The 20,524-nt window shown below is 40.8% G+C and overlaps 1 protein-coding gene across 1 annotated transcript in view; it reads left to right on the forward strand.

The window, feature by feature from the left end:
• FBXW8 (F-box and WD repeat domain containing 8) overlaps nucleotides 1-20,524 on the forward strand; it is a 123,587-nt gene that overhangs the window by 38,604 nt on the left and 64,459 nt on the right. The window contains exon 5 of the mRNA XM_082355724.1: nucleotides 8,793-8,950. Within this exon, the coding sequence (XP_082211850.1) occupies nucleotides 8,793-8,950 (158 nt within the window). The remainder of the gene's footprint in view (nucleotides 1-8,792; nucleotides 8,951-20,524) is intronic.

The following is a 20,524-nucleotide window of genomic DNA, read 5'->3' on the forward strand; positions in this document are numbered from 1 at the left end:
ATAAACCCATGCACATATGGTCACCTTCTCTTTGATAAAGGAGGCAAGCATATACAGTGGAGAAAAGACAGCCTCTTCAATAAGTGGTGCTGGGAAAACTGGACAGGTACATGTAAAAGTATGAAATTAGAACCCTCCCTAACAGCATACACAAAAATAAACTCAAAATGGATTAAAGACCTAAATGTAAGGCCAGACACTATCAAACTCTTAGAGGAAAACATAGGCAGAACACTCTGTGACATAAATCACAGCAGGATCCTTTTTGACCCACCTCCTAGAGAAATGGAAATAAAAACAAAAATAAACAAATGGGACCTAATGAAACTTAAAAGCTTTTGCACAGCAAAGGAAACCATAAACAAGACCAAAAGACAACCCTCAGAATGGGAGAAAATATTTGCAAATGAAGCAACTGACAAAGGATTAATCTCCAAGATTTACAAGCAGCTCATGCAGCTCAATAACAAAAAAACAAACAACCCAATCCAAAAATGGGCAGGAGACCTAAATAGACATTTCTCCACAGAAGATATACAGATTGCCAACAAACACATGAAAGAATGCTCAACATCATTAATCATTAGAGAAATGCAAATCAAAACTACAATGAGATATCATTTCACACCAGTCAGAATGGCCATCATCAAAAAATCTAGAAACAGTAAATGCTGGAGAGGGTGTGGAGAAAAGGGAACCCTCTTGCACTGTTGGTAGGAATGTAAATGGATACAGCCACTATGGAGAACAGTATGGAGGTTCCTTAAAAAACTAAGACTAGAACTACTGTACAACCCAGCAATCCCACTACTGGGCATATACCCTGAGAAAACCGTAATTCAAAAAGAGACATGTACCACAATGTTCACTGCAGCACTATTTACGATAGCCAGGACATGGAAGCAACCTAAGTGCCCATCGACAGATGAATGGATAAAGAAGATGTGGCACATATATACAATGGAATATTACTCAGCCATAAAAAGAAACGAAATTGAGTTATTTGTAGTGAGGTGGATGGAGTTAGAGTCTGTCATACAGAGTGAAGTAAGTCAGAAAGAGAAAAACAAATACAGTATGCTAACACATATATATATATGGAATCTAAGGGAAAAAAAAAAAAGGTCATGAAGAACCTAGGGGCAGGACAGGAATAAAGACACAGACCTACTAGAGAATGGACTTGAGGATATGGGGAGGGGGAAGGGTAAGATGTGACAAAGAGAGAGAGTGGCATGGACATATATACACTACCAAACGTAAAATAGATAGCTAGTGGGAAGCAACTGCATAGCACAGGGAGATCAGCTCTGCTTTGTGACCACCTAGAGGTGTGGGATAGGGAGGGCGGGAGGGAGGGAGATGCAAGAGGGAAGAGATATGGGAACATATGTATATGTATAACTGATTTACTTTCTTATAAAGCAGAAACTAACACACCATTGTAAAGCAATTATACTCCAATAAAGATGTTTAAAAAAAAAATGTGCCTTTGTATTGACCATGTACCATGCCAAAATATGGCTTTGATCTGAAATAGTGTGTATTTGCCCTGAATTTTACAACACTTGCTATTCAGGAGCTAAGGACCTCAAGGATGGTGTTTATAATACTCTGCTAGCTTCATGTGAATGTATAAAAATGGATAATACCTAGGATTACTTTGAGGCTCTTGAGATGATAACAGATGCTTTGTAAATACAGATTGGTGATTAAAAATTGTATTAGATAAATGTCACCCCATATTTATACTTACTAAGGACTTGCTTTCTGTCTTTCTCCTTTTTAAAAAACTTTTTCTCTTGGCAGTTCCTTTCAACCTTGCGTTATATAGATTTTGTGCTGCTGCTTATTATGACATTGGATTGTTTCCCATAAGGAATTCGATCATTACCCGTTAGGGACCTCTTTTTATAAATACTTTTATTTATTTATTTTCTGCTATGAGGTATACATGCTTTTCTGGTAAATAAGTCTGAGGTAAGATATTGATAAGAGACCAGAGGAGAGCTTTACATTTATTATATCCTTAATGAAGGAGCTCAGAATATCCTTAATAAATACTGGTGAACTCATGACTGCATTTATCCATCTCTGGTTCTCCAAGGAATAATGGGAAGGGCCACAGCTACAGTAACTCTGCATAATCATCATTGACTCTGACTCTATTGATTGTGATTAACCAAGATGTATGGAAAACAGTTTTAAGTGTGTAGTGTGTGGATCTCGTAAGGTCCATTAAGATGTTCATTATTTTTCAATTGATGCATCTTAAGCTGCACTTGATGTTTGTAGTAGTGCATTTCCACAGAAAGACTGCACCGTGGGATTGAGTTCATTTTGTTAATTGCATAATACAACACAGTCATGTTTCACAGAAAACAGTAAATACTCTTGCTTTCATTGATTTGTAATCTTTGATATTACTAAAGAAAGTATGGAGTATGTGTGACTAGCTCCTAAAACCTCTGCATGTTAAGGGCATAAACGTTTCTTGAAATGTGGGCACTGCACTTCTAGGGGCCTCTGCCTAATTGCTTTGTAGGCTTTAAACCACTTCCATCTTCTGAGTTTAAGTCAGAATCGTTCATTCAGTATGTACTAAGCACAGATGAATACTGCAGACACATTCCTTGCTGAGGGGAGGGGTACACATCCCTTGCTCATAGGCCAAAGGGATACAGTTACAGGTGTTTACAGGACAGTGTGAGAGAGGTTAGGGTAGGGGAAGAGCGGGCAGCATAACACACTGACTGGGGAGAGGCACCTAGTGTAGGCTCCAAGTCAGGCAGGGTTTCTCCTGAGAAGTGACTTCTCAGTTGGGTCTGGAAGGGATGACTAGGAGTTGGCCAGGCAGAGTTTTAATAATTAATTTATTTATTTATTTGGCTGCACCAGGTCTTAGTTGCGGCACGCAGGCTCCTTTAGTTGTGGCATTAGGGATCTAGTTCCCCGACCAGGGATCGAACCCGGGCCCCCTGCGTTGGGAGCTTGGAGTCTTAACCACTGGACCACCAGGGAAGTCCCCAGGCAGAGTTTTGTATGGAGTAAGGATGCAAGTGACTTGCATAGATTCTGTGGCTCCTCACTCCCAAACCAACGATGGGCATGAAAAGTCCGTTCCAGCATTTATTTTTCTGGTGAGTTGGATGGAATACAGCTTCAGAATCCTTCTCAACACAGGGCGGTAGGCAGCCACTACTGATTTATTGGATTTGACACACAAAGGAAACCATTTGCTGTTCCTGGCCTGAGGCCTCATTAACAAGGCTCCTTTTGGCTGCTGTGAGTACTTGATCAGAATAGACTTGTGACTTTGGGGATGGCTGAGGATGGTATGAGGATGGTCCTGTAGAGGGTGAAGTTTTACCAACTATCCCATATGTGCTCCCACATCTCCTGTGAAGCATGTGTAGGCGGCACCTTTGCATCCGCCCAGTCCCACGCCCCTTGCCAGCATACTGAGCTTGTATGTTGTTGGCTTCTTGCCTTCCAGTTGAGCTATAGTGGTAGAATTGATGAGTTAGGGTCAGGGGCTATGTCCCACAAGCCTGAGTCACAGTATTGAAAACAGTAAATTCCTTATATTGCACTTAAATGGGGATGGTTCTTAAAAGCCGTATGTGTTTAAAGACACTGATCGGAAGAGGCAGAGTGACTTGTTGGCTAAAGCAGCAGTTAGAGAAAAGCCTGGGGATCCGGTTTGACCCCAGCTGTGCCACTAAAATGTTTCTTGTGACCTTGGGTAAGTCACTTAACCTTACTTCCAGATTCTTAAAACAGTGCCCCAGGTTGTTGTGAAGAGCCTTGAAAAAAATTTTTTTAGCAAATCACTGGCAGCTGGAAGCAAAATGGAACCATCCCCCCACAGCTCCCACCTGCTTGGCTCCTTAGACGAGAAAGGTTCAGGGTTGTTTGCAGCTATACAATATTTCTTCCATTTTCTTCAGGTCTCCTAGTCCAAATAAGTAGTCTGCTTATTGGAAATGTACTAGTTAATGAAAGCTCTTCAGTGGTAAATCATTTTAAATTGGCAGTTGCTCTGGTGTGCCGAGCTTGAAAGAGGCTCTATTCCCATTCTTTCAACAAAAAATCAGCTGTGGTCTCTGACCTATTTATTTGGAGGTAAACTCAACCTTGCCAAGCATAAAAAATGACTGGGGAAAGCATACAGCTTCACTGGTCCGTGCCGTGGGCCGGGACATCCTTACTCCTTTGGAAAAGGCTTCTTTCTTCCTTAGTTTTTCTTTAGTGTTCTTACATCAGCTAATATATTAGTCGCAGTTGTACTTTGCACAGACACTAATTAGAGAGCCATCAACATTGGGGTCCAAAGGCTCACTGACAATGCAACTGTCATACTGGTGTCTTAATTGGTTGAGTGTAATTGTCATTAGGCAGCCATAAAGACATCTGGAGCTCTGGAGAAAAATCAGCCCTTTTCCCTACCTCCCTTTCCTATCTGTTCTTGCTTCTCCTGGCCAACGTTATTAAGCGCTTTTAGATCACATTTAGAGTTTGGTCCAGGTCCCTCTGCCCCAACCAATGTTTTACCCTCATGAAAATGTCTGTTTCTTTAGCACGAGTTCATTAACACAGTCTGAGCACCACTGCTATGGTTGCTTTCATGTGTTAGATTTTAGAGCCTATTGCTGAGTCATCATGTAGTACCTGCTGAAATAGGATATTTATTCTCTTTTCCCATCATAAAGGAGACACCGAGTCTTTTATATTTGTCTCGTGAGTTGTTTTGCAGCATTTATGCTATTATCATGCTCTCTGGCCATGAAGAATGGAGTTGATTTAAACGGATATATATGGAAAATTTCATGTTTACCAAAATAATTTAGCTTATTCCGTGTTTTATAGAGAGGTTTTAATCACTTTGGAAGTAAATGCAAGAAGTCTGACGCATCTCGACGTGTGCGTTCCGGGTGTTTCACTGATCATTAGCACTAGAAGGTGGGCAGCAGAAAGAAAAGGAGATGCCACTCAAACCAGCTGGGGACCCCCTTCTTTCAGCTGTGTGTAAGGCACTGTGATGGAGGCTGTGGCATTGAGGTAGGGCGTTCACGAGGACTTCACGGTCAGGGTGAGGAGACGTGGGATGTAGCAGTGAACGCCATTTCTTCAGGTCCAAGGGCACAGTAGTTGAGTCAGAGAGGCTTCATGGAGGTGGAGGGCCTGGGCTAGGCCTTGAGACGTTGGTGGGCTTGAGTGAGGTAGGTGGTTCTCAATCTTGGTGGCACTTTGGGAAACACTGTTGTCTGGTTCCACCCCCAGAGAGTCAGATTTCATTGATCTGGTGTGCCCTTGGGTTTTGGGAGTTTTAAAAGCATCCCAGGTGACTCTAATGGGTAGCCAAGGTTGACCCACCCAGCTGGGTCATGGGGAGGGAAGGGGCTCCAGAAAGGTGGAGCCAAGGTGCAGAGGCACCTATGGTGTGGAAGCCAGTGAATGGCAGGCCTGGCTAGAGGCCAGCTCATGCTAAGGAAGAGGAGAAAATGAGGCTGGAAGAGGGGTGGAGGCCAGTTTATGGAGAGTTCTCAGTGCCTGGCCGGTGGTTAAAGCTTCATTCAAGTGTGGTGCTGAGGCCTCAAGATTTACAGAGGGCTTCCTAGGTGTCAAGTACTACTCTGGTTCTACTGTTCTGGTCACTGGATCAACATCAGTGAGCAAGACCCAACCCCTGACCTTAGAAGCTTGTGAGTTCGTAGGGGAGATGAACAGTCAGATGAATACACATGTACACACACAACTTGCCACGAGAGGAAAGTCTAGGCCGCTGTCACGGTAGATGATAAGGCTCGGGGTCTAGTGTGGAGGGCGAGGGAGGAAGGGAGAGAGATCCACGTAGTCAGGTATTTTTGAGGGCTGGCTGCAGGTGGGCGAGGCTCAGGAGTGAGGAGGCTGCCGTGGGGCGGCTGGGAGGTGATGAGGGAGCTGCAGCCGGTGGCAGCCTGGGAACGAGAAGAGCAGGAAGGGCGTGGTGGCTGCATGTGTAGCAGTGGGGGTGGCGGGGGAAGGAGGTATTGGGGAGCCCCTCGGTTCTGTACCAGTGACCTGGGATGGATGCTGTCACTGACAGAATCAGGAACTTGCAACAGGCCAGTCTGGTTGTGGGCTGAGGCTTTTTGAGGAGAGCACGTGTTTAATTTTAGGTGGGTGGAATTGCAGTGGGAAGGGGACAACCTCATGGAAGAAAAGGCTGGTCGGGAGCCTTTTAGATGTTGAAAGATGCTCCTCTCTGTGTGACCTCTGTACTCCGTCTCTCCTCTTCCCCCAGAAGAGAGAGACAAATTGTATTTCATAGCTCACGGTTGTGTGGTTCAGCAGTTTTTCAAGTTTTGGTTTGGTTGGTGTTGCTTTTTACCTTGTAATTCCTTGCGTAAAGGGAGCTTGCGGATGGTGGAGCTCAGGCCACCCAAATCCTGTCCTCTGTACCCACTAAGGGGGCACCTCAAAGGACCACGTGAAGGTGGCTGGTGTGGTCCCATATACAGGTCATAAGAAACGGAATGACCAAGACTGATGGAAAGGAAATACATTTTCCTGGTTTGTGTACTTCTTTCTCTCAAAGTTCCTGAGTCCTCTGATCTCCTGAGTTCCCTCTGTCTTTCACTTACCTTCTCTGTATTTCTGAAAGATGTTGCCATCCTTCTTACCCTTCTTTTCTGAATTGGCTGGTTCCTTTCACATAGAATTTAACCTTAAGAATCTAATAATCATACACAGCCTAGAAATTCAACCATGTTATCTTTGTTGAGTGTCTCTGTTGCTAAGCATGTGGCCTTATTGCAGGGAATGCTCGAGTCATTTTTAGGGTGTCAGGGTGAACCTGGTAGTTTTGGTGCAGTGCAGTGTGTGTTCTTATGGAGGTTTCCTCATTGAAGGTGATCTGGAGCACTGCCTGGAGGGTCTGGGAGCCAGCGGCCGTGCTTTGGCCATGGCGATATCAATATCTGCCTTTGCTTGTGCATCGCCAGGTGTAATGACACTCATGGAGTGAGCGTTTCTATTTACTGGAGGATCAGTGGTCACACAGAGGCCCATCAGTCCAGTTTTAGAAAGCACGTCTCTCCTATTTGCCTCTTTACACTACGCATACCTCTCCAGGCACTGTCCTACAGGGAGAGTCCAGTGCTCCCACCTAGAGAATGTGTGTGACAGAATGGCCTTTGAATTCATAATGTATGTATTTGCTGTCAACTAATAGTTTGAGGGAAACACTGCTACATTTAGTAAATGAAGCATTCCTGAATCAGAATATTCCCAGTTTCTTTATTAAGGAACCTCACATGAGAAATTCATGTATAACTACTTCATAGGTGCATCATGTCATAGACTTCAGTAATTAAATAAACCTTGGAGTTATCTTGTTCGATTCTACGCTTGTAATGTGAGATCAAAGAAGGAACTATGGCTTGGCCTCAGGAAGACTGAACACCTTTACAGTTGTCTGCCTGTCTCTGTGTTTGTGTGGGTTCATCATGAGCCTCTTACCCCGTTTCTTTTTTTTTTTTTTTTTTAATCTTTATTGGAGTATAATTGCTTCACAATGCTATGTTAGTTTCTGTTGTACAACAAAGTGAATCAGCCATATGCATACATATATCCCCATATCCCCTCCCTCTTGAGCCTCCCTCTAGGTCGTCACAAAGCACCGAGCTGATCTCCCTGTACTCAGCCATAAAAAGAAACGAAATTGAGTTATTTGTAGTGAGGTGGGTAGACCTAGAGTCTGTCATGCAGAGTGAAGTAAGAGAAAGAGAAAAACAAATACCGTATGCTAATGCATATATATGGAATCTTAAAAAAAAAAAAAAAATGGTACTGATGAACCTAGTGGCAGGGCGGGAATAAAGACGTAGACATAGAGAATGGACTTGAGGACACGGGGCCAGAGGGGAGAGGTGGAAGCTGGGGTGAAGTGAGAGTAGCATCGATATACATACGTTACCCTGTTTCTAACATGCTTTCCCACAGTTGCTTTACATGTTGAATCAAACCCCCTGTAGCAGATGTGAGGAACTTAGCGTAGATACCTCAATGGCAGCCAGCGCACCACCTCATCATCTGGCCATTCCATTATCGTCGGGGCCTGGTGTCTAAGCAGGTTCTGGCCCTGCCTTGGCTTTGATGGAGTGAGGCATTTGCTGGAGTGGCAGGAGTAATCGGAGAGAGTGAGTGCTTCTGTCCTCTAAGCGGGCAAAACCGGGGGGTGTCATACGTTTCGGCAGGAGCTTTTTATGAGAAGGCAGCGCTGTCTGGCTGCTAAACGCAAGATTTAATTGTTTCAGCAAATCAATTAGTCTTTAGGGACTTTCATCAGTCAAATCTGATGCATGGATGAAGTATTAGAAAGCTTGTGCCTGGAAGACCATTAGTCCTTAGCAGTTCCCTCTGTCTTGCGCGTGTGCGTCTGTGTGTAAATAGTGTGGCTTCTACACATTTCTGCTAGTGATCCCTTTACTGAGAGGACTTGAGGTAGCAGATTGGTTATAATAGTCAAAAAGGAAAAACAAGGAGATCTTGCTACCCAATTTTTTATTACAATATTCTCATTTGAAATTGCCCCCATTGTGTTATGAGAACAGGAAACGTGCTCTCGGCCTTTCTGTTACGGAGTTGCCATTTCCTCTTGTTGGAGTGACTCGTGTAAACAGTGTTGCCGCAGTGGCTCCACACCGGCCAGATCCGACTCCTGTGTCGTTTTAAGGCTCCCCCATTCTCTCCACGGTGGCCCTGCTCTTCACTCCCCATTTGGAACCAGGCATGTCCTTCTTTTCCAGATATACATCAGGGGACGTGAGGGTGTGGGACACCCGCACCTGGGACTACACAGCCCCCTTCCTGGAATCGGACTATGAGGAGGATGAGCCTGGAATGCAGCCATATGTCTCCTTTGTGAGGATAAACAGCTCGCTGGCGGTAGCAGCTTATGAGGATGGTAAGTAACCACAACCCTCCTCCCTGTTAAGAGAAAAAAAAAAAAAAGCTTGACAAAAATTAAGCAGCTGTGGCCGGCTCCACCCATAATCCCTCCATACATACATGTGGGCACACACATGTTCACACACACACCTTTATTCTTGCCTTTATGTGAAGAAGTTGGCCAACAACCCTCAATACATTAGTAGGCACTGGAACACAGCGCCCTTTCAAACTGGTGTTTAATTCCTACTGGAACTGTAGGGCTGGGTTTTAGAGCCAGACACAAGGCTGGCCAAGCCATCTTAAGCAAATAACTTGTTTGGTGTTAAATATACTTGGCCTACTTTTCCTTTAGTCTCTGCTTGATCCAGAGCGAACAGTGAAAAGAGGATAGACATAGATAATCTGTTGACAAATATGGAAATAGAAAAATAAAAGCAGGGCCTACCTTTTCCTGGCACTTACATACCATACGAGATAATTTATGGTAATATGTTGTCTCTCTGGGACCAACAGAATTCTTTTTGTGTGTGGGCAACTGTGGATTTACAGAACTAGGTAAGAAGAGTGTAATAATTTTGATGGCCGTGATATTGTATACTACCTCTCATGCTCCTAACTTCCATTACGTTGTAAAGTTTGAGTCTCCAAAAGCTTTGTCTCCCCACTTGCCTGAAAGTTGGATCACATGATATTTCAGAATGTTAGCGTTCCTGTCATGGCATGGTTGCAGATCTTCAGAGGTAGCTCAGAGGGACAAAACTGTAGTAAAGGAGCTGACGGGGAATTTTATATCCATATGCCATTTAAGAAATAAAAATTAGAGCTGAAATATTAAATATTTCCATTTTATTACTTTAACATCATGAACTCTTTTTTTGGTTTGACATTAGTCGGGCACCATTGATGGATTTTCCTTTCAGCCTCTAGAAATTCAGCTAAGCTGTCTCTGGGGTATGTCATAGTTCGTGTATGTTTGTTAACATCCTGGATAGATAACATAAGAGCAGCTTGAGTGTGATTCCTGTGTGCCAAATTATCAATGAGGTTTTTTTCAAACAACTATGCAGAGGTTGTAATACTTTTAAGTTAGAATCATATACAGTTTTAGAACCATCCAGTAGCCTCTTCCTGCCACACACACATTCTTCTTCAGATCGGGAAACTGAGGTCCAAAGAAGCCGACTAAGTTATTTCATTGAGGTTGAATCATTCATCAGTAGCTAATCCAGAACTTTGGTTGTGTCTTCTAGGCCGTGCCAGGGATGTAGTGCTGTTTATGTAATAACTCCACAGAGACACTTATAAAGAGGTGCGTCTCATTTTTTTGCACCCTCACATCTCATATCTTGTGAGCTTGAAAATACAGCTTTTGGTGATGTGCAAGTGTGCTGCTGGTTTTAGTTTGTTGGTTAGAATTGTAGTTGTCACCCTTATCCCTGTCGTTGCACAGAAATATTAGGAAACCTTGTAGATAGGCTAGGGAAACTTCTTTTTTTCAGTAAATACTTGGCAAATAATTGTCATAACGTATTTTAAATACTTGGTTTAAAAAAATTTCGTAGTTAAAATTCAAACAAAGCACAAAAGGATAATATATAAAAGAAAATGTGTACAAAAGAAGTTGAAGTGTTCCCTCCTGTTCCCCTACTCCTAGTTCCTCTCACGTTTCACACATGTGTCCCACTCTTTGTACTCTTCTGCATGTTGCTTTTTCACCTAATGACACATCTTGGGATCTTTCCATATTAGCACTTATAGGTAAACCCTGTTCTTTTTCAGCTTGTATAGTATTGCATTATGTGGCTGTACTATAATTTATTTATTAGGGCCCTTAGCGATGCACATTTGGATTGGTTTTTGTTGTTGTTGTTGTTATTAAAAGCAGTGCTGCAAAACAATATCCTTGAACAAGTATCATGATGGACTTGTGCAAGTATAGTCACAGGGTAAATTACCAGTAATTACCGGATTGGAGGCTACAGATGCTTTACATTTTGATAAATACTGCCAGATTGCCCTCCAAAAAGGTTTCACTAGTTTATAGTCTCACTAAAAGTATATGAGAATGACTGCTTCCTCATGCTTGTCTGATAGGTGGACATGGTATTTCACTGTTGTTTTTGTTTACCTTTCTTTATTTAAGTATATATGAACTTCTTTTCATTGTGTTTTTAGGTGTTTGTATTTCTTTCTCTGCAAATTGTTTCCCCATTTTCTTTGGGTTGTTATCTTCTGCAGTTGAAAATAAAGGGCTAAGGAAATAACCCTTGTCATTGATTTTATATATTCTTTCAATTTGTCACTTATTCTGCAATGGACTTTGTTTATGGTTTATTTTTCTAGACAGTAGTTATGTGTGTATGTGTATATGTGATTTTAATTTTTTAATCCATAAATGAGTGGGTTTTATTTTGTAATTTAATGCATTTGACTAAGTAATACATTTTAAGGGATGTAAGGTCAAGCTAATATATAAAGTTATGCATTGCGAAGTCTTGCTTCTACCCATTTTTGTCCACTCCATTCTAAAGCAACCATATTTTTTAGTTTGTTTTTTATCCTTCCAGTATTTCCTTATTGTAAATACAAGTAAGTATTAGTATCTATTCATATTCTCTCCTCACCCCCCTTTTTAAACAAAAGATAGCATACTACTTTATATCATTTCATACCTTGGTTTTTTTCACTTAATGGTGTATCTTTTTTTTAATTGGATAAATTTGACATGTAACATTGTGTAAGTTTAAGGTGTATAGTGTGTTACTTTGATACGTTTATATACTGTAATATGACTGCCATTATAGTGATATTATCACATTACATAATTATAGTACAATATTGTTATCTGTATTCATTATACTATACATTAGAACCCTGTGGTTTATTCACCACTTGTCACAAGTTTGTACCTTGAAACACCATCAATCTTATCCCGCCTACCCCCCCACCCCCTGGTAACCACCGTTTTACTCCGTTTTTTTTTAAACAGGTTTGACTTTTTTAGATTTCACATGTAGGTGATACCATACAATACTTGTCTTTCTCTGTCTGACTTATCTCACTTAGCATAATAGGCTCAACGTCCATCCACCTTGTTGAAAATGGCAGGATTTCCTTCTTTCTCATGGCTGAATAATATTTTATTGTGTATGTATATCACATCTTTTTAATCCATTCATCCATTGATGGGCATTTGGCTTGTATCCATACCTTGGCTATTGTAAATAATGCTGTAATAAACCTGGGAATGCTTACATCTCGTTAATGACATAGCTTGAAACGTTGTCCACGTCAGTGTATGGAGAAGATGCTCCTTTTTCATGGTATTCTATTGTGTACAAGCACTGTGGTTTATTTACACAGTCCTTTATTGAGGAACAGTTGTGTTATGCTTTTGCTATTACAGTGTGGTAGTGAAAAGCCTTGTACATATGACATTTCATGTGAATGCAGGAAGGATTATTTCCTACAAAAATGTCTGGGTCAAAAGGTGGATGCAAATGGGCTTATATTATTTTGCACTCGAACCAGCAGGGTATGAAGTTGTGCCCATTTTCTCAGCAAAGTATGTTTCAGACTGTTCAGTATTTGTCACTTTGATAGATAAGAAATGGTTTCCAAATGTTTCAACTTACATTTCTCTTAGTGTGAGAGAGGTTGAATTTTTTCACATGTGTACCTGCTACTTGTAATTCTTTTTTCTTCTGTTACTGTTAGGGCTTAAAAAATTTTTTTTTATTGAGATGATACTATATAAATTTCAGGTGTACAACATAGTGATTCACAATTTTTAAAGGTTGTACTCCATTTATAGTTATTATAAAATATTGACTATATTCCCTATGCTGTACAATATATCCTGGTAGCTTATTTATTTTATACGTAGTAGTTTGTCCCTCTTAAACCCCTATCCCATCTTGCCCCAGCTGTCCCTCCCCCTTTCCCTCTCCCAGTAGTAACCACTAGTTTATTCTCTGTATCTGTGAGTCTGTTTCCTTTTTGTTGTATTTGCTAGTTTGTTTTATTTTTAAGATTCCACATATAAGTGAGATCATACAGTATCTGTCTTTCTCTGTCTGACTTATTTCACTTAGCATAATGCCCTCTAAGTCCATCCATGTTGTTGCAAATGGCAAAATTCCATTCTTTTTTATGGCTGAGTAGTATTCCATTTTGTGTGTGTGTGTGTGTGTGTGTGTGTGTGTACACACCACATCTTTACCCATTCATCTATTGATGGACAATTAGGTTGCTTCCATATCTTGCCTATTGTAAATAATGCTGCTGTGAAGATTGGGGTGCATGTATCTTTTCAAATTAATATTTTCATTTTTTTCAAATATATACCCGGGAGTGGAATTGCTTAGTCATATGGTAGTTATATTTTTAGTTTTTTGAGGAACCTCCATACTGTTTTCCACAGTGGCTGCACCAATTTACATTCCCACCAGCAGTGTATAAGGGTTCCCTTTTCTCCACATCCTCGCCAACATTTGTTACTTGTGTTCTTTTGGATGATAGTGTTATGGCTTATCTTTATATTTGAATCTTGACCAGTATAGAGTTCATCCTAGAATAGTATATGAATCTGATTATATCTTTCCAGCATCTCTTATTAGAAAGCCCATCTCTCCCTCACTGGTTTGAGGTGCTGCCTTTACAAGTTTTTGCATATGAAACTCTTTTAGTATTTCCGTCTGTTTCTGGATGTTACATTCTGTTCAGTTGATCTGTCTAGTTGTTTACACTTACATCATCACGTTTGTCTGTCTTATTATTTTGGGTTTCATTTTACCCTTCTGTGGGTAAAATCTATAGTACTTCCTTGGCTGCATCGTTTACATTGAAATCTTTGCTTTGTCTTGAATTCCTTTTGGTATTAGGATTGTTTCTTTGATAAAAGCTCTTGTGTTTTCTTGCTCCTCTCTCACTCAGCTTGTTTTACCAGTCTGATGGGAATTGTTACTTTCTGAGATAAGCAACAACTTCTCATTCCCCCCTCCAACCTCACCCCAGACCTCAGGTGGCATTGTCTTTGGTCTTACTTCAGTTTAACAGATTGTCACTATGATATTTGTACCAACATACTCCTGAGTAACTACTGGGCAAAGACAGGTTGAAATAATCAAACACACATTTTGTATTGTTGCTTTCTAGGAGCAGGGAACACGCGCTTCTTAGGCAGTGCCATAGCACAAAGGAAATTCACCTCGTGAGGTCTGAAATTCGTGACTGTGCCCCACAGAAAAGAAGAATAAGATAATAAAATGAGTCAGTGAACTTCAGCTCCCTGTTTGTGCCAAAGGGAAGCTCTGTAGCCATTGAGACCCCCTTGATGGTCTGTCTGTACACATATTCTCCGCAGAAGGAGTCAGGTCCAGAGGGAGAGATGGAAACTGCTTTGGGAAAAAGTTAGTCATCCCCATGTCCTTTTTAGCCTCCTGGCCCTGCAGGAACACTGTACACCCACCTGGGGTGTTGAGATTTGGCAAGATGATCCACAGTTGTGATTTTTTGAATTCCAACCCACTGGCCTCATATTTCTTCTGCCTTGTTTCCGATTGTCAGCACTGGCCGTCCTCCAGTTTGATTTTACCACTAATTGTGTTGCACGTTACCGTACCGAAATGAATCAAATCAAAATGCTTTTCCTGGAGCATTAGATAAAGCAGGCGAAGGTTCTGAGTAATGAGCAGATGCTACTAATGCAGGGACAGTGCAGACCTTGCCAGGACTCCATCTGCTCCATGCTTGCCTGCCTTTGGCCTCGAGCCACAGCATTAGGGAATGGCAGAATACTCGAAACCCGCTCCCTGTTCAGAGTTTGTCACGAAAACTCACTCTTTGGTGAGAAATGAGATTACACACTTCTTAGGTGCAAAGAAGTTCTTATTTGTCCCCGTCAGTGGAGAGAGGAGAGACAAGACCCAGTGCACATTAGCATGTGGAAGCTTAGATAGGACAGCCAACAGTCGTCTTTCTGTGGTGCCATCAAGCAAGGCAAAGTGGCTTATCCACTCCTGCAGCACTCCTAGTGCAATTGTCTGAATACACGCATGCTCCATTGTCCAGGGCTGTGCCTGACCTGGGCCGAAGTGACTATGATTTCTCATTTACTGTCGTACACACAATGGATGGGAGTGGGTTTCTCCAAGCTTCTTTTTAGCAGTGAACAGTAGGACCATATTTTAGACGGCTATAGAGACTAGGTGCTTCTAAAGTTTTATTTGTAATTTTATGTTTAATAAAAAATCAGTTCTTCAATAGTTTTGTTTGTCTCTCGTTTGTATGTTGATGATGACATTTCAATTTAATAACATAACCTTTGAATGTAATATTCAATCTCCTCCTCTCCCCTGGTGTTTCAGAAGTGGATTATTAACATACTAATGCATTGCTTGGGAGATGGCTGGGACACCTGACTGGATTGTGGAGAATTTTGTGTTTTTTCAAGGCCTGCCTTTTCTGGACATTTTTCTCTTAAAAGTTTCAATAAGTAATTCTTGCCTGAAACCTTTGCCTACCTTTAGGTCTTAGGAGTCTTATTCAGACACTCGGTGGACAAAACAATATGAAACAACTTTCTGATAAAAACCAAAAAAATACCAGATGGAGTCCTTTTTTCTTAACAGTAAGAGTGCTCACATTTTAAAGATATTCAGAGTGGATTTAAAAATTGAAATGCAGAGTTTTGAACTGAGGTGGTTCTTTCAGTACTGAGGAAGTATTTCTTAGGGCATTGAACTTTAAAATTGACTGCCACCTGGAATGGTCCAGGGTGTTAGATTTTGTTTCATAGACAAGCCATAGAGACTATGTTTATGTGATGGAGGAAGTTGCTGAATAAAAATGCTTTTTTAAAGTTTTTCTATTCTTCAGTGAGGGGAGTTTGAAGTTATATTTGTTTTACACTTGCTTATATGTGCTTTGGACTGAATATGCATTGTAACTAAATAATAGTTCGGAGTTCCTTAAGTAGCATTCCACAGATAAAATCGTGGGTGGGAGTTGTGAGATCTCTAGGAAATTTTTAAAAATCTGTGTATTTTTATGGTAATTTTAAAGAGGAATCTGGATCTTTTGACCTTGTAACTAAACCATACTGTGAGATCTCATTATTTGAATTTGCATTTTGTAGTCACAGGCTGTTGGCACCAAGTGATCACCTGTGTGCCTTGTAATGCTTTGTTTTTCACACTGATTCATAGATGAATTCTTAGAGGTCTGCAAGCTCTCAAATTTAAGAAACACTGGAGAGGGAAGTTCTCATGCTTTAGGCACACATTAACAGATGACCAATTTCTAGGATAACTACAAAATTTTGAAGTTACTAGTGAAAATAATTTGAAATAGTTTTATCATGCAGAAAACAGTGGCACATTGCATTTATGATACAAGGTTTGGTGTTAATCCTTTGGTTAATTGGGGGGTGGTTTTACTGAACACTGATTTTTTTTTTTAATACATCTTTATTGGCGTATGATCGCTTTACAATGTTGTGTTAGTTTCTGCTGTACAAGAAAGTGAATCAGCTGTATGCATACATATATCCCCATATCCCCTCCCTCTTGAGCCTCCCTCCCACCCGCCCTATCCCACCCCTCTAGGTCATCACAAAGCACCGAGCTGATCTCCCTGTGCTATGCAGCAGCTTCCCACTAGCTATCTATTTTACATTTGGTAGTGTATATATGTCAGTGCTACTCTCTCACTGTGTCCCAGCCTCCCCTTCCCCCACTGTATCCTCAAGTCTGTTCTCAGCGTCTGTATCTTTATTCCTGCCCTACCACTAGGTTCATCAGTACCAGTTTTCTAGATTCCATATATATGCGTTAGCATACGGTATTTGTTTTTCTCTTCCTGACTTACTTCACTCTGTATGACAGACTCTAGGTCCATCCACCTCACTAAAAATAACTCATTTTCGTTCCTTTTTATGGCTAATATTCCATAGTGTATATTGAACGCTGATTTTTTTTTTTAACATCTTTACTGGAGTATAATCGCTTTACAATGTTGTGTTAGTTTCTGCGGTATAACAAAGTGAATCAGCTATATGTATACATATATCCCCATATCCCCTCCCTCTTGCATCTCCCTCCCACCCTCCTTATCCCACCCCTCTTGGTGGTCACAGAGCACCGAGCTGATCTCCCTGTATGATGCAGCTGCTTCCCACTAGCTATATATTTTACATTTGGTAGTATATATATATGTCAGTGCTACTCTCTCACTTCGTCCCAGCTTACCCTTCCCCCTTCGTATCCTCAAGTCCATTCTCTACGTCTGCATCTTTATTACTGTCCTGCCCCTAGGTTCATTAGAACCATTTTTTTAGATTCCGTATGTATTGAGCACTGATTTTTAATAAATTTTTAAACATAGCATGATGCATAAATTTTGAACTGAATGAAAATTAGAAACAGTATATCAGTATATGGGATGTAGCTAAGGCAATGCTTAGAGGGAAATTTATAGCATTAAGTGCTTATACTAGAAAAGAGAAAGTCTCAAATCAACAGTATAGCTTTTCACCTTAAACTAGAAAAAGAAGAGAAAGTTAAACAAAATAAGCAGAAGGAATAAAGTAATAAAGATAAGGGCAGAAATCAATGAAGTAGAATAGAGAAAAAAACAATAGAGGAAAATCAATGAAATGGACAACTGTTCCTTTGAAAATTTTGATCGAATTGACAAACCCTAACCAGATTAATCAGGAAAAAAAAGAGAAAAGAAATGAATTACCCACATCAGGAATGTAAGAGGGGACATCACTACAGATCCTATAGATATTAAAAAGTTACAGTGGACTATTATGAACAACTTTATGCCAATAAATTCAACCAGTTAGATAAAATGGATAAATTGATTTTTTGAAAAACAAACTACCTAAGTTCACTTAATAAGAACTGTAAAACATGAATAGCTGTATTTCCATTAAAGAAATTGAATTTGTAATTTAGAAGTTTCCACAAAGAAGACTGCAAAGCCAAATGGCTTTACTGGTGAATTCTACCAGACACTTAAGGAAGAAATAATACCAATTCTACACACTTCCATAAAATAGACTAAGAGGAACACTTCTCAACTCAGCTTGTGAGGCCAGCATTACCTATCAAGACTAAAGAAGAAAAAATAATAACTAATATATGATAACAAGTATACTACAGATTGATAGTCCTCATGAACGTAGATGTAAAAATCCTCTAGTGTTATCATTAGAACTTTCATTGTAAATCCATCCTAATTGAGAAGTCACTTAGTTTTCAGGGCAGCTACTGAAAACATTTGTAAGATACAAGTTAAAATGTTTTTACTTTTGTTAGGGATAGCCTTTCAAATTATTTTTTAAAACCATTTTATTATGGAAAATTCAAAATATGCAGAAGTGGAGAGAATAGTATGATGAGCCCCCATATCCTTGTCCCTCAGCTTCAGTAGTTACCAGCATTGCTTTTAAATTACACAGGTTTCTAAATATTATACAGTTATATCACTCAACATATGAGTGGAGCTATTTTTGAAGACAGACGTATTTTCCTGTTAGCAGTAAACAGTAGTTTTAAAAAGAAAAAGAACAAGGAGGCTAAGACTTACTGAATGCCAGTCCTGGCCCAGGCCCTGTGCCAGCCTGATCCAGGAGAAGTGGTGGTGATGTTACCGATTGGATTCCTTTGGAGTTTTTTTTTTTTTTTTTTAATTTATTTTATTTATTCATTTTTGGCTGCATTGGGTCTTCCCTGCTGCGCGCAGGCTCCCTTTAGTTGCGGCGAGCAGGGGCCACTCCTTGCAGCGGTGTGTGGGCTTCTCATTGTGGTGGCCTCTCCTGTTGCGGAACACGGGCTCTAGGCACGCGGGCTTCAGTAGTTGTGGCATGCGGGCTCAGCAGTTGTGGCTCGCGGGCTCTAGAGAGCAGGCTCAGTAGTTGTGGCGCACGGGCCTAGTTGCTCTGTGGCATGTGGAATCTTCCAGGACCAGGGCTCGAACCTATGTCCCCTGCATTGGCAGGCGGACTCCTAACCACTGTGCCACAAGGGAAGCCCTTTCCTTTGGAGTTTAATTCACTTTAACCCATCAATGAATCGGAAGTAGAATTTGAGTTTTTAATTTAATTTTGTATATCCGTGTTAAATATTAATTATAAAATTATGTGGATTGTGATTGGGAAAAATAATAAAGATTTCTCGTCACTGATAAAATTAATATTTATAAAGATATGTGTGCAAATTATAACAAATTGTTTGATGTAGTATTACATGTAGAAAAAACATGTAGTAGAAAAGCGTTCTTTCTCTCCCTACCGCTACCAGGTCCTGGTTCCCCCCAGTCACCCCCTCTCTTCTCTAGAGGCGTTGACCACTGCCAGCGTCTGATATAGTTTTCCAGAGGTACTCTATGTTGTTTACTTCGCTTAGTACTTATAGTGCAGGAGAAAATTGGCTGGAGTTGGTGGCTGTGTGCTCAACGATGTCTTCCGCGCACCGTCTGCCGTCTCTGCGCTTCCCCTTACAGAAGAGCTGGTCCAAATTCTTCCCCATCCATCTGTTTTTCCTTTGACGTTGCTAACTGTAAATGCTTCTGTTTAGTCACATTGTCGTATTCCTACACTATATCAGTTGCCTCCTTTTCAATTTACTGTCTCTTTGTTTTTGATTTTCCTTTTTAGAATGTTCTTTCTTTCTGCTTTGAACTTGAGACTACTAAATATATTCATCTTTCCCCCTTCTTGACTCAGTTTCGGCTTTGGTGATCTTATGTCTGGTCGTTCCTTTGCTTATGCACTAACCAGTCACTTCATTGGTCCACAAGCCCATTCACATTCCCTTGTCAGTCTGGAATGCAGCTTCCAGAATACTTCATATGTATTGTTTTTCCGCCATAAGCAACAGAGTTCAGCTTTAGAGCTCTGTTCAGCTGGGATGTTGAGGTTGACATGCACAGTGGATGCAGCATCTAGGTGAGAGATCAATTTCATTTAGTTTCTTCTTTTTCAAGACCCTCCATGATTTAGCCCTTCTTTTTATGTCCCTTGTTTATGCTGATTTTAATGTCCTACTGGCCTCTTCTCCCATGAAAGCAGAACTTGTTTTGTCCTCTCAGACTTTACGCCGCTTACATCTCTGGCTTACATTTCATGGTGATGTTGTGTAGACTTAATGAGTGAAGAGGTACACGTTTAGTGAGAGCTATGGGTATATTTATTTATTTATTTATTTTTTCTAAATGCCCGATTTAATACATGAATCAGACATGAAGAAGCCCAAAGAAATAACCCTTGAAGCATCCTTGAAAATCTCTTAACAATTGGTTTCTTCAGCACACGTCTCTTTAACACACAGATTCTTTAACACGTGCCCGTGATGCAGATATTTTACGCAACTGGTTACAAGGAGTGCCTTACGCTTAGACATGAGACATGCAAGAGGGAAAGCAGTCATTCAGCTGTGGGTTTATGAGAAGCTTCTATATCAGTGAACCCCAGTCCCACCAAAAATGTTACTACTGGGACTTGCGCTTGGCTGCCTCCTGACCCTCCCCTCTCCCAGCTCTTCCCACTTTCCCAGCCTGGTCCAAGCTTCATCAAAGC

Source organism: Balaenoptera borealis, assembly GCF_965194805.1.
Source record: "Balaenoptera borealis genome assembly, chromosome: 14".
NCBI classification, from domain to species: Eukaryota; Metazoa; Chordata; class Mammalia; order Artiodactyla; family Balaenopteridae; genus Balaenoptera; species Balaenoptera borealis.